Source organism: Engystomops pustulosus, chromosome 2, assembly GCF_040894005.1.
Source record: "Engystomops pustulosus chromosome 2, aEngPut4.maternal, whole genome shotgun sequence".
Taxonomy (NCBI): Eukaryota; Metazoa; Chordata; class Amphibia; order Anura; family Leptodactylidae; genus Engystomops; species Engystomops pustulosus.
In genome coordinates, this window is record NC_092412.1 from 217,088,122 (window position 1) to 217,100,935 (window position 12,814).

Here is a 12,814-nt window from a genome sequence, read left to right on the forward strand (position 1 = left end):
AGCCTAAAATACTAAAGCTAAATAGTAAAAGCCTACAATACTAAACCTAAATAGTAAAAGCCTACAATACTAAACCTAAATAGTAAAAGCCTACAATACTAAAGCTAAATAGTAAAAGCCTACAATACTAAACCTAACTAGTAAAAGCCTACAATACTAAACCTAAATAGTAAAAGCCTAAAATACTAAACCTAAATAGTAGAAGCCTAAAATACTAAACCTAATTAGTAAAAGCCTAAAATACTAAAGGTAAATAGTAAAAGCCTACAACACTAAACCTAAATAGTAAAAGCATATAACACTAAACCTTATGGGACACCGGTCATCAGGTCTGTGTCACTTGTCCTGTCACCTCTACCTGTTGAAGCAGCTCACAAGGATCCCATTCCAGCCTTTATCTAGTTATTTCATACATTATTCATTGTAAAATCACATATTTTTTATCATGTAAATGAGGCTGGTCACATGGTCAGAGGCAGTGATGTCACCCCTGTTACCCCTCCCCTCTCCTCCCCCTGCTCATGTCTGTGTGTAATGTATAGTAAAGCATGGCTAGTGTGTGTGCTGCATCTGCTGACATGCTGCATCCTCCTAATATACAGGTGAGAGACACAGACATCAGCTACACATGAATCTGACATATTCTGCTGTAACATGGCTGCCTGGAGCTGCTGTATCTCTCCTGTATACACACACACATGCACACACAGGCTGCAGGGGGCGTGGCCACCAGCACCAGGAAGCACATCATTATACAGCCTCACATCTTTATACAGGCTGTCAGTCATGCACTGGGGGTGTGGCTGTGCCTCCCACTCATGAATAAGGTGGACAGCTTGAATATGCTAATGCTTCATTGGACATTTCACAGGTCATTTGCATACAGCTTTAGGACCTCATTGCTAAGGTTTACAGGCATGTAGAGGGACAATGAAGGGATAGAGGCAATGCTCTCTAATGGCAGTTTATGAAAATATATTTAGTTTAGGGGGGTTATTTTGCATGACAGGTTCTCTTTAATAATAAAAGCCTAAAATACTACACCTAAATAGTATAAGCCTAAAATACAACACCTAAATAGTAAAAGCCTAAAATACTACACCTAAATAGTAAAAGCCTAAAATACTAAACCTAAATAGTAAAAGCCTAAAATACAACACCTAAATAGTAAAAGCCTAAAATACTACACCTAAATAGTAAAAGCCTAAAATACAACACCTAAATAGTAAAAGCCTAAAATACTAAACCTAAATAGTAGAAGCCTAAAATACTACTCCTAAAAAGTTAAAGCCTACAATACTAAACCTAAATAGTAGAAGCCTAAAATACTAAACCTTAACCCTATGGGACTCTGCCTATTTTGGCCTTTAGATAGCGGACCCATTTTTCAAATCTGCCCTGTGTGCTTATAGCTTTGGAACGCTATAATATTTCCACAGGATTTTGAGATTTTCTCATGACACATTGTACTTGCCAAAAATTTTGAAAAATTCTTTATGTTCAAAGTTCTAAATTCTCTACTTTTGATACAGATAGTCATAGATCCCAAATAGATTCATAACTTACATTTCCTAAATGTCTGCTTTATGTTGGCATGGTTTTTTAAGATTCCACATATTTTACTAGGGATCCAAAAAGAAGGGGATGGTAAATTGTGTGGTGTGAATGGAATTTCTCAGGTGTATGAGACATTAGGGTTTAATGACTAAGACAGGCTAATTGGGGTATCAATTTCCACCATCTTCACAATCTATACAGTGGAATAATATTGGTTCATACCACCTGGATCCCATGTAGGGATACAGTGCAATAATAAGAATATCTATTTAACAATCCACTTGGACAATATGGTGGACAAACCCTATTGATCTGACCAGGGAGTGCGAACTGCACTTTCCTGGACCTACTTACCTGGACAGCCGAAATATATATACCCCACCAAAAAGTCTCACCTGATACACAAAACCCACACCCACTACTGAAGTCTGCCCCATTAATGTATATGTGATACATACGATACCTAGGCTGGTAAATCCGGTAACCAGCACTGGGACACCTATACACGTGGCATTGATGCAACCCTGTGTTTTTAAGTCATAATTTTCTGTTCATCGTATATTTAAACTAATATGAATAAAGGTTACGTTTTATTCCTTGGTTATGGTGCCTTAGGGCTAATTGGCCCCCTCTTGTAAAACACATATTTTACTAGAATGATATAAGGCTCAGAATTTGTGTGCCATTTTTCACATTTTTATGAAAATCAACAAAACCCGTATTTAGATGGTCAATTACCACATTATGGAAACTACACACCTCAACGTATGAAAAAGCACTTTTAAGAAGTTTGTTTAACCCTTAAGGTTTTTTTAGGGGTTAAAACAAAACGGAGGTGCGGTCTACAAATTGTAATATTTTTTGACAATACATTCATTTTGGATGGAAAATTAAACATTTGAAATGGATTAAATGAAAAAAGGCTCCACAAAGTTGGATACCCAATTTCTCCCGAGTACACTGATACCCCATATGTGGTGGTAACCTGCTGTATGGGCGCATGGCGGGGCATAGAAGGGAAGCTGCGCCATTCAGAGCAGATCTGCATTGTCACATTGTACAGGCTATAATTTTTTTTTCTTTTTTTAATGTGGACCTATAGGGGCTTATTTTCTTGCCACATGAGATGAACTTTTCTATTACATAATTTTGGGGCATCTATAGCTAATTGGTGAGATTTTATTAACTCTTTGTTGGTGGAGGAAATGAAAAGCATCAATTTTTTGGAAGATTTTTTTTTTGTTTTTTTTGGCCGTTTACCATACCATAAAAATAGTATATTATTTGTATTCTATGGGTCGTCACAATTAAGAAAATACCTCATTTATATACATTTTTAATTTTGTTTCAAAATTTTACTGAATAAAAAGTAATTTGGCAAAAATGTTAATTTTAGCATCACCGTCTTTTCATATGCAGAACTTTTTTATTTTTCGGCTGACAAATATGGTTAAGGGCTTATTTTTTGCGAGAAGGATTTTTTTAATCACTTTTTAGAGCATTTTTTAAAGGTTATTAATTAAAAATGATCTTTTTTTCTGACAGTTTTTTTGAGGTTGTTTTTTATGGGGTTCACTTGGCGGGTCCAATAACGATTCTATTTTATTATATAGATTGTCACGGACGTAGCGATACCAAATATGTGGGGGTTTTGTGTATTTTATTCCATTTTTGATGAATAAGAACTAATTTGGAGAAAATCTTGTTCATTTTAGCATTACTTTTCGGCTGACGAATCTGTTTAAGGGCTTATTTTTTTTGCAAGAGGAGTTGTTCTTTTTAGTGGTCTTAAATCATTTTTTAAGTCACTTTTTAGAGCATTTTTAAAAAAGTATTAATTAAAAATGATCTTTTTTTGGAACATTTTTTGCGGGTTTTTTTTCTGTGTTTACCGTGCGGGTCCAGTAATGATTCTGTTTTATTATACAGATTGTTACGGACGCTGCAATAACAAATATGTGGGTGTATTTGTGTTTTTTATACTTTAAGTGTTTTTATGGGAAAGTGACATTTTAGGGGCTTATATTTTTATTTATTTATTTTTTATTATTCTTATGTTTAAACTTTACTGTTTTTAATTTTTTTTTACTTATACCCACTTGAACTTGAACCAGAGATGCACTGGGGCAGCCCCGGGGCACTCTGCAGATCTTGGGGCTGCCCAGAAGAGGATCGGATCCCCCGGTAAGCGGGGGAAGCCGGCTCCGATCGTGGGTGTTACAGCGTGGTGTCAGCTGTAATAGACAGCTGACAGCCGCTGCTTCTGGTGCCGGCTCCGTTCGTGAGGGAAGTATCTACCCGCATGGACGTAATATAACGTCCTGGTGCACGTAGGGGTTAATAGTAAAAGCCTAAAATACTAAACCTAAAGAGTAAAAGCTTACAATACTAAACCTAAATAGTAAAAGCCTAAAATACTAAACCTAAATAGTAAAATACTAAAATACTAAACCTAAATAGTATAAGCCTAAAATACTACACCTAAATAGTAAAATACTAAAATACTAAACCTAAATAATATAAGCCTAAAATACTACACCTAAATAGTAAAAACCTACAATACTAAACTAGCTGCAAAGTTCTGAAAAATATATAGTGATGTGTGAAGAAGACAATTTCTGACCAGAGAACTTACCTTTCTACTAAATGAGGCGAATGGATCAAGACGTTCTTCGTATTGGGAGGAGTAACGCAGCTCAGTGTCATCACTCTTCCCTCCCTGGTGGGAAAAAACAGAACAGTTTTATAAGGGATTTGTAGCCACTTATGCATTATTGATACTGATGATCGATCTACATGATTTATGCTTCCTCTAGTGTATTGGTTCTGGTACCTGGAACGACTGATTGGGTGTCGGTCCCCCAATAATCTGACCATAAAGACCTCTCCAGAAGACCCATCATTGGTATCAAAAAGGCATACAAGGCTTTTAAACTTTACAGAAGCGGGATATTTCCAGATGAAGGTCACATTAAAGCATTCAATACAGAGTCCACTGTTCTTCCCCTACCAAAACCACTCCAGTTAAAGGGGTTTTCCCACAAAGAAAAGTTACGCCCTGTCCTTGGGCCCCATCAGTGCGGAGACCTCCACAGATCGTGAAAACGAGGGGTCCAGCCGACCCCTTGTCGCTCCAGAAGAGTAATGGAGCAGACGGCTGCGCATGACTGTTCTGTTCCATTCATTTCTATGGAGCTGACGGAATGTCAGCTTCATAGAGATTAATGGAGCAGAACGGTCATGAATGTCCGTCTTCTCCATTAGTCTGAAGAGTGGCGAGGGGTCCGTTGGCACCGAGACCCCCACTGATCAGCAAGTTAGGCGCTTTCCCATGATAGGGCCTAACTTGTCTTCATAGGAAAACCCTTTAAGGAATAGCCTCCATAGATGTAATATTGAAGGGTGCATCAGCCCTTATCTTGAGGCACTCTGGTTATACACTGTCCAAACAAATGTTTACCTTGGTCTTTTGATTTAGTGAAATGACCTCTTTAGTCTTAAAAGATGAACACATACAGATGATCCATTGCTTTAGTATCAGTCCCATAATATCATTTCAAAGATTCCCAAACTAAGATTATCATAGAAATTAGAAAGAAATACTCACTTTTCCAGCGTAGCTTTGTAGGAATTTAATCTTTTCATACAGCTTGATGTTGTCAGCTCTCAGGTTATCCAGCTCACTTTGTAGTGCCCTCATTGTATGATGCATCATCCGATTTTCCTGTTGAGTTAGACATAACAAAAAGTCAAAAAATACATTGAATGTATCCATAAAACGTGATGTGTATGCAGCCTTACCGAAATGTGCTTGTTAATTTCTCACATGTATAAAAAAATCATTTGTGGTGGATAGAGAGGAATGAGCAGAACATGGCGCGTGCTCCTTCTACACATGTCTGGATCTGTAGTTCCCTTTCATAACATTTCCTACTTCTTTATCTTCCTAATCGGGAATGTTAATCCTGCATATTTTAGGTCTATAGATTATATTTGAGAGATTTTAGGATATGAGAAAGTTTTAATGTATGTGAATTATTATGAGCTCAGCCACCATAAACATGTTATACCCCATCTTCCACTTCTTCCCTTGTCCATAGCTTCCTGTCATGCACAGTGACAAACCCAACCTTATCTGATGTATGGTATGCTATATGGTTAGGGTAATATAACCCTACCTCCAATACCTTTCCTCTACTGTTATGAGCGGATATAAGAGGGGACTTACAGCTTCCAGCTCTTGATTTCTCGCTCTGAATCGCTCCCTTTGGCTGGATATAATTGAAAGGAGAGAGTCCATCTGTCCTTCAGGAATTGGGTTACCTGCAGAATACCCTGGAAGAGAAGTATATGACATACAGTGTATAAGACACATATAATCTAAGACATTAAGGGAAACTGAACACAAGGAAATCAGCAATAAAACCCAGCGAAAAATCCACATAACTTGGTGTTCATTTTCCATAAGAAATTGTTGCAGATTTTCATCTGGATTTTTTTAGGTCAATAACCGATTTATAGAAAATCCAGATGCAGTCAGGAGCAGGAAATTTACATGATGTGAATAAAAAAAATTTACATGAATTTAAATAAAAAAATAAATCCCGACTGTGTATCAATGAACGCAGAGATAAATCTGCAATGTTTATATGGGGCTTATGAAATGTAGTTAGGCCCATTTTTTTTGCATGTGCTGTGATATGAACAGTTTGCAGTTACCCCTAAAATCCAATACATACTTACAGGTCCTTTACATACTGTACCACTACCAATAACAACCAAGGCAACCTGCAGCCAGCCAGACATTCTAGAAGATCAGCATTTGGTTCTGGATCTATTAGTCCCTACACCCTATACTATATGCTATAAAAAAAATTCTGCCAACACGTTCTCTCCATATTTCTATGTATATTTACATCTTTGCCTGCACTTAGTAAACGACTGATTATTTATTTGGACTGTTAGCTCAGATGGCCGACATCGTCCAGTCACACACTAGCTATCTAGGGGAGAGATAAGAGTCAGACAGTGAGTCATAAGAGGTCATAAGAAAAATGCTTTAAAATGAACCTGTCACCAGAGAGCTATTTTATGCAGGGGACAGGTTGCTAGTATTGTATATACCAGTGGTGGCGAACCTATGGCATTTGGAGCCCTTTTTGTGGGCACCCGAACCATCGCCGTAGCACTCCAGACAGGACTCACAGAATCTTCCTGCAGTTCCAAGCAACTTAAAAGATGCTGCTTTCAGTCATATTTTGATACTTACTTCATTACTTGGGACTGTAGGAAGAGGGAGAATTAGACAGGGTCGAATTATTTTTGGAGGACCTCCTGCTGGCCTCACGATTCTCTGTGTACAGAGGGAAACTGGAAAGAAGCTAAAATGATGAAAATTTTCCACTGTTGCTGTCCTCAGGAGGCCAATATGATTGAAAGTTATTGAAAAGTGAGCAATAAGTTACGGCTTTAATTTTTGGTTGGCACCTCGCGATAAGTAAGTGGGGTTTTGGGTTGCAGTTTGGGCACTCAGCCGCTAAAAGGTTTGCCATCACTGGTCTATACCAAATATGTTTTTAATAAAATGTCTGTTTTATATAATGTTTTAGCCTGAGTCCTGAAGAGTAAAATTTCAAATGACAACTTCCGTCTGCTCTGTAATATATTTCCCCTATCACATGGCAGCTCATTGGAGACAATCTCTCCCTCAGGCAACTCAGTGCAAGAAGAGGATGTGGGGGGAAGAAGGAGCCAGCAGAGTAGTGAATATATTATAGAGCAGACAGAAGTTGTCAATTTTCCTCTCCAGGACTCAGGCCTAAACTTCTGTCAGTAAGCAAGGTAAAGTTTCAGATTCAGTCTTAGTTTTTTAGCACAAAAATTTTGCTTATACTAACTTGGCTTATACTCAAGTCTTTAAAAAAAAATTAACACTGAACTCACCTTTCCGACGCCCCCAGCAGGTCCACTTCTTGCTTCGGGTGCATCTTTGGGTCCTTCGCTCCTCTTCGGGTCCCTGCGCCATGCCGGCACCCACACAAGTGGTGAAGCCGGTGGTGGCGGAGCCCAAACAATGACGTCAGCTACCGGCACTGGAACCCGAACACGGAGCCAGAATACCCACAGTAAGAAGAGAAACTGCAGGGGGTGTTGGAAAGGTGAGTACAGTGTTCATTTTTTTTCTATAGGCTTGCAATACTTGCTATATACTGGGAGCATGGGCTGGCTATATACCGGGGGCAGGGACTGGTAGGCTATATACTGGGGGATATGGGCTGGCAGGCAATATATTGGGGGGCTGGCTATATACTAGAGGAGCAGTGGCTAGCAGGCTATATACTGTGTGGCGCAGGGGGCTGGCAGGCTATATACTGGGAGATATGGGCTGGCAGTCAATATACTTGGGGGCATGGGCTGGCTGTATATTGGGGCTAGGGGCTAGCAGTCTATATACTGAGGGATATGGGCTGGCAGGCTTTTTACTGGGGGGCTGGGGCTGGCTCTATACTAAGGGAGCAGGGGCTGGAAAGCTATATACTGGAGGGCAGGGGCTGGCTATATAATGGGGGGCAAGGGCTGAATGGCTATATACTAGGGGCTGGCAGCTATATACTGGGGGGGGGCAGGGGACTGGCAGGCTATATACTAGGGGAAAGGGGGCTGGTCAGCTATATACTGGCTGGTGGCTGTTACCAATGCATTTCCCACCCGCTTTTTTTTTGTGTTAAAATTAGGTACCTTGGCTTATACTCTCGGGTCTGTTTATACTCAAGTATATACAGTACTTTATTTTAAACACCATATAACAGACTTGGCATAAAACATATTTGGCATGTACAGTACTTTATCTATAGCGACCAGTCCCCTGAGAAAAATAGCACTCTGACAGGTTCCCTTTAAAGCACATCCCCTACACATATAAGAAAAATAAGTGAAATGCAGGTGACGCTTTAAGGTTTTTCTGTGTGATGAGCCGATATTTGCCAGCACTGAGATGTTTTGGCAGAATATTGTAGGTATTGCATTGACTACACCTCAGTAGATGTGTCAGAAAATCATCAGTTACATTAAGAGCGAGAGCCATGATACGTACATAGGCTGACAATTACAGTAGAACTATTTGGATGACCATATTTGTCTGATCCACATCATTGTGATTTATGATGTTGCGAGTTCCTAATGCAGTCTTATTGTAATATTCTCACATGATACTACAAGGGGGGTCTCAGAGCCACAGTCACAGCATCATAAATCACTGAATCTGGTGAACAGTCACTATAGAGAGCCCATAGCACAAATAAATGTTCCTCACCATAGAAAACTGCTGTGGCCTCCTTAATGGGGTCAGGAATCTTCTCCATGCTGGGGACTGCGGCTCCCTGTTGGTTATGAGAACATATCATTGTGAGCCCCAGTGGGGACAAGGAGTGATGACTTGTACAGGACTGCGTAATATGTAGACACTATATCAATAAATACATTACAAGAAGATTTGTATTATGTCTAGTGCACATGTGATATTGATTACGACTTAAATTTACTGAGCAGGATAAAATGCAGGTTAGGAGGACCAAAGATAGCACCTCTGAAATGATTTACATAGATCAATTATTCCTTGAAGTGTAGTATAGATTATCCATGATAGTATATGGTATGTGATCATTTTCAGTAGGTACTGTGATTCTTTATATCAGGTACAGTCATAGATGGTGGTGTGGTCACTGGGAAGATGGGAGTGATACCTCAGCATCTGGTCGCTGGACGGATGACAGAGACTGGATGGTGCTCAGGTCATGCTCCAGTTTGGAGATCAGGTCCTTCTGCTCGGCCACTGTAGAAACCGACTCGGTGAACTGGAGCTGCAACTCTGCGCAGCGAGCTGGAAAATAATACATGAAAGACATATTATCTCATATGAAGGAGACCCATGGGAGCCAGATATATAGTGTACATCACTGACCCGCTCAGACTTATCAGGAAGAGTTATTAACTCATCTCACTGGATTCATCATATAAATATATGATGAATTCCTCCCACCACTGGCGTTCTCCAACTTTCCTGAAGATCAAGGTCATTTGTCTATGAGTGTCTATAAATATTGTAGACAGTGTTGTTCATCAATGGTCCAGCACGTCTTGCCTTTGCCTTATCTTTGTATAAAATTTTTTTGGGAAATGTGAATATACACCCCCCATCCGAGGCGACATACATGTCGAAATCAAAGCAGAATGTGGCAGTGACCGTTTCACTGTAACGGTTGAAATTCCATATTTTTTATCCACAGGAACTTGCAGGGAAGCAGGATAAAAATCAAAATTTCTTATGGGCTTATTTTTTTAATCTTTTACTGCACAGTTCAAATAACACATCCCCCTGGGTTACTATCAGAGAGATAAACATTTCCTATAGTTTTTGTTGTTTTTTAAAAAAAATGTATATTATTTTTTTAATTCTATGTATGGCCTTTTAAACACTACAGATCAGTGATGGTGAACCTTTTAGAGATTGAGTGCCCAAAATGAGACCCAAAAACCACTAGCTTTTCCCAAAGTGCCAACATGGCAATTTAGGCAGTAACAAACTTATTGCTACCAGAATCTTTGAGCTCCAATCCGATACCTTTTCACTCTTCGGACAGGACCAAGCAGCACAGGATGGGTCACTTTAAAATAGCAGGGCACTACTTGGACTACCTGAGACTGCAGGAAGATGTCTGGCAAACTCTGTGCCTGGGAGACAGTCCGTATGCCCACAGAGAGGCCTCCGAGTGCCATCTCTGGCACCAGTGCCATAGGTTCGCCACCAATGCTATAGATCAATATTTTATGGTGTGGAAAAAAAAAAACAACAGTGTAAGTTTACAAACATATAACACTTTGACTACTAAGTAGAAAAAAGCGAAAAAAGGTTATGATTAAGACGGTGTCCGTCGAAACGCGTTAACCCATCTTCTTCCCGGGTTTTGTGACATTTTAACAATAAAGAAGGATTTGTTTTTCATCGTACCCAAGTGGTGGTCTTCGTGTTGTGCCGGTCTACTACCATTTTTTCTTCCAGTGTAAGTTTACAGTATAGATATTTTCTCATCTAATAAGTTAATTTTATTTATATATATGTGCTCTATGGAAAGGGAGGCAATTTGAAATCTTTTACATTTTCAAATATTTTATTTCTTACTTTTAGCTTCATTATAATACAATATGGTGACCGTTGTTTGGATTACAATATATTGCATAATTACAGCTTTCCTAATGACTGGGTCCTAAATGCATGGTGACTGATTGGTGCCTCCCTATGACGTTCAGGGGGAAGAGATTGACGCCAGTAAGACGCATCATCATCTATAGGGTTAACAGCTGTTCCTAGTCCTGGTACTATAGGTATTGGTGTCTTCTGTATAATGCAGCGGACACCGGCTGGGTAAGTAGAGCCTTCTTTATACATGCTTAAATGGGTTTTCCAGGGGTTGAAAAACAAGTCTTATTTTTTCTAAAAACGGCTCCACACCTGACCATGGTTTGTGCTGGTATGGCAACTCAGCTCCATTCATCTCTATGCAGCTGAATTGCAATACCTGCACAAACCATGGTCAGCGGTGGCGCTGTGTTTTAAGAAGAAAGCAGTCATGTTTTTTGACCTTCGGGCAACCCATTTAATGACACTGATAGAACTGTAAAGCAAGTTATAAACGGGTTAACATCAAAATGTATTCTTTACAGTCAAGAGTGGCCAAACTATGGAATGCCCTACTTTAAGAGCTGAGCTATGGTGAATACTATGTCAGCAATATAAAAATAGCCCAGATACTTGTCTAAGGACACATTGCATCGAGGGCTATAAATAAGACATTTATAATATATAATTTAGCAAGAAAAACTGGACTTGGCCGAGACGTAAAGCCATAACTAGGACAAATGTATCTATTATTGGTGTCTATTTTATATATAACAATAGGAATAAGAAACCAGTCACCAGGTCTATTAATTTGTTTGTCTTGTAGTTGTAACAGTGGACAACGACATAGTAGAACTTAAAGGGAAGGTGCGTCACAAAATCACTTACTGTTTTAATCAACTCAAGTTTTAATGTTTGCATATTTCTTTATTTTTTTTTTAGAATTGTTGACAATTCAAAAAATTTTACAGATCACTTTTTATAATTATAAAATGCTGAAAACGGGTTTTTTAAAAATCCTATTCTTAACTGAAGCACCCCCTATTTTGAAGGGATCATCTCATTATCAACGTAGGCAGGATTACAATATTAGGTTAAGCCTAGATATAAATATAATAGGGATCCCTAATGTACAAAACGTGATAGACCGCTCTCTCTCCTACCCTCTCTGCAAAATGACCTCTCAGCAGATGTCACGTGGTACTCTTAGGGTTACGAAAGGTCATAGATTGGTTCCACACAGGATTCCGGGAGGCCAAGGAAGTGAGATATGGTATGTTACAACACTCGCCCACAGCCCTGAATGTCTGCCAGTCCACTTTCACTTGCCTCAGTAAAGTTCTGTCAAGCACGGTAGTTTCTGCCACTAGCTCACATTAGATATAAGCCCCGCCTGTAACAAGAGTATATAGGGCCAGGAGTCAGCCCAGGTAGCGTATATATAACTGAGACACAGACATGGGGCTTTGTGAATAGAGATAAAATAACAACCTCAGTTAAATTTATATATTTAATTGCCTTAAGGACACACGAAAAAATACAATACACAAAAGGGAGTATATGTATAGAGAGTAGATTAAGAGTAGAGTAAAACAAGTGTAAGCAAGCCAGTGAAAGTTAATTACCTTGTGCTGAACCAATGGTGATTGAATAGTCAACACTTGAAGACTCTTCCTGCCTTTTGTGATATTGTGATGGTAATAATTCCCCAGGAAAAGAACAATTGGCAAGGGGATCGATTTATTGGAGGAGTAGACACACTCCTCCCTGGACCAGATTCAGGACATCGGATGATTCCTCAATGGGAGGTCATAGGATTATGGTTATTGGTGCCATCAGACCCATCAAAATCTCCTGTATTGTTTGAGACCAAACATGACCCACTTTTCTCCCATTGACAGTTTGGCATCTCTTCATCTGAAGCCTTCAGAATGGATTTAGACCTAGGAGTGTGCTCTACCCACAGTCCCGATCCCAGAAATGTACCCAGTCCCAGCATAGGCTGGGGTGGGCCAAAAATCCATAGCTAGCATATGAATGTATTGGAATGTGCCTTTTTGTTGTTCTGGAAGAACTCTTGGT

General features: G+C 39.4%; 1 protein-coding gene across 1 annotated transcript in view; it reads right to left on the bottom strand.

Moving 5' to 3' along the window:
* The window catches only part of CUX1 (cut like homeobox 1), a 272,705-nt gene that overhangs the window by 19,176 nt on the left and 240,715 nt on the right, over positions 1–12,814 (bottom strand). The window contains exons 15-19 of the mRNA XM_072138168.1: positions 9,300–9,436; positions 8,870–8,936; positions 5,786–5,892; positions 5,165–5,281; positions 4,193–4,276 (exon numbers count right to left, since the gene is read on the bottom strand). Coding sequence (XP_071994269.1) covers positions 4,193–4,276; positions 5,165–5,281; positions 5,786–5,892; positions 8,870–8,936; positions 9,300–9,436 — 512 coding nt within the window. The remainder of the gene's footprint in view (positions 1–4,192; positions 4,277–5,164; positions 5,282–5,785; positions 5,893–8,869; positions 8,937–9,299; positions 9,437–12,814) is intronic.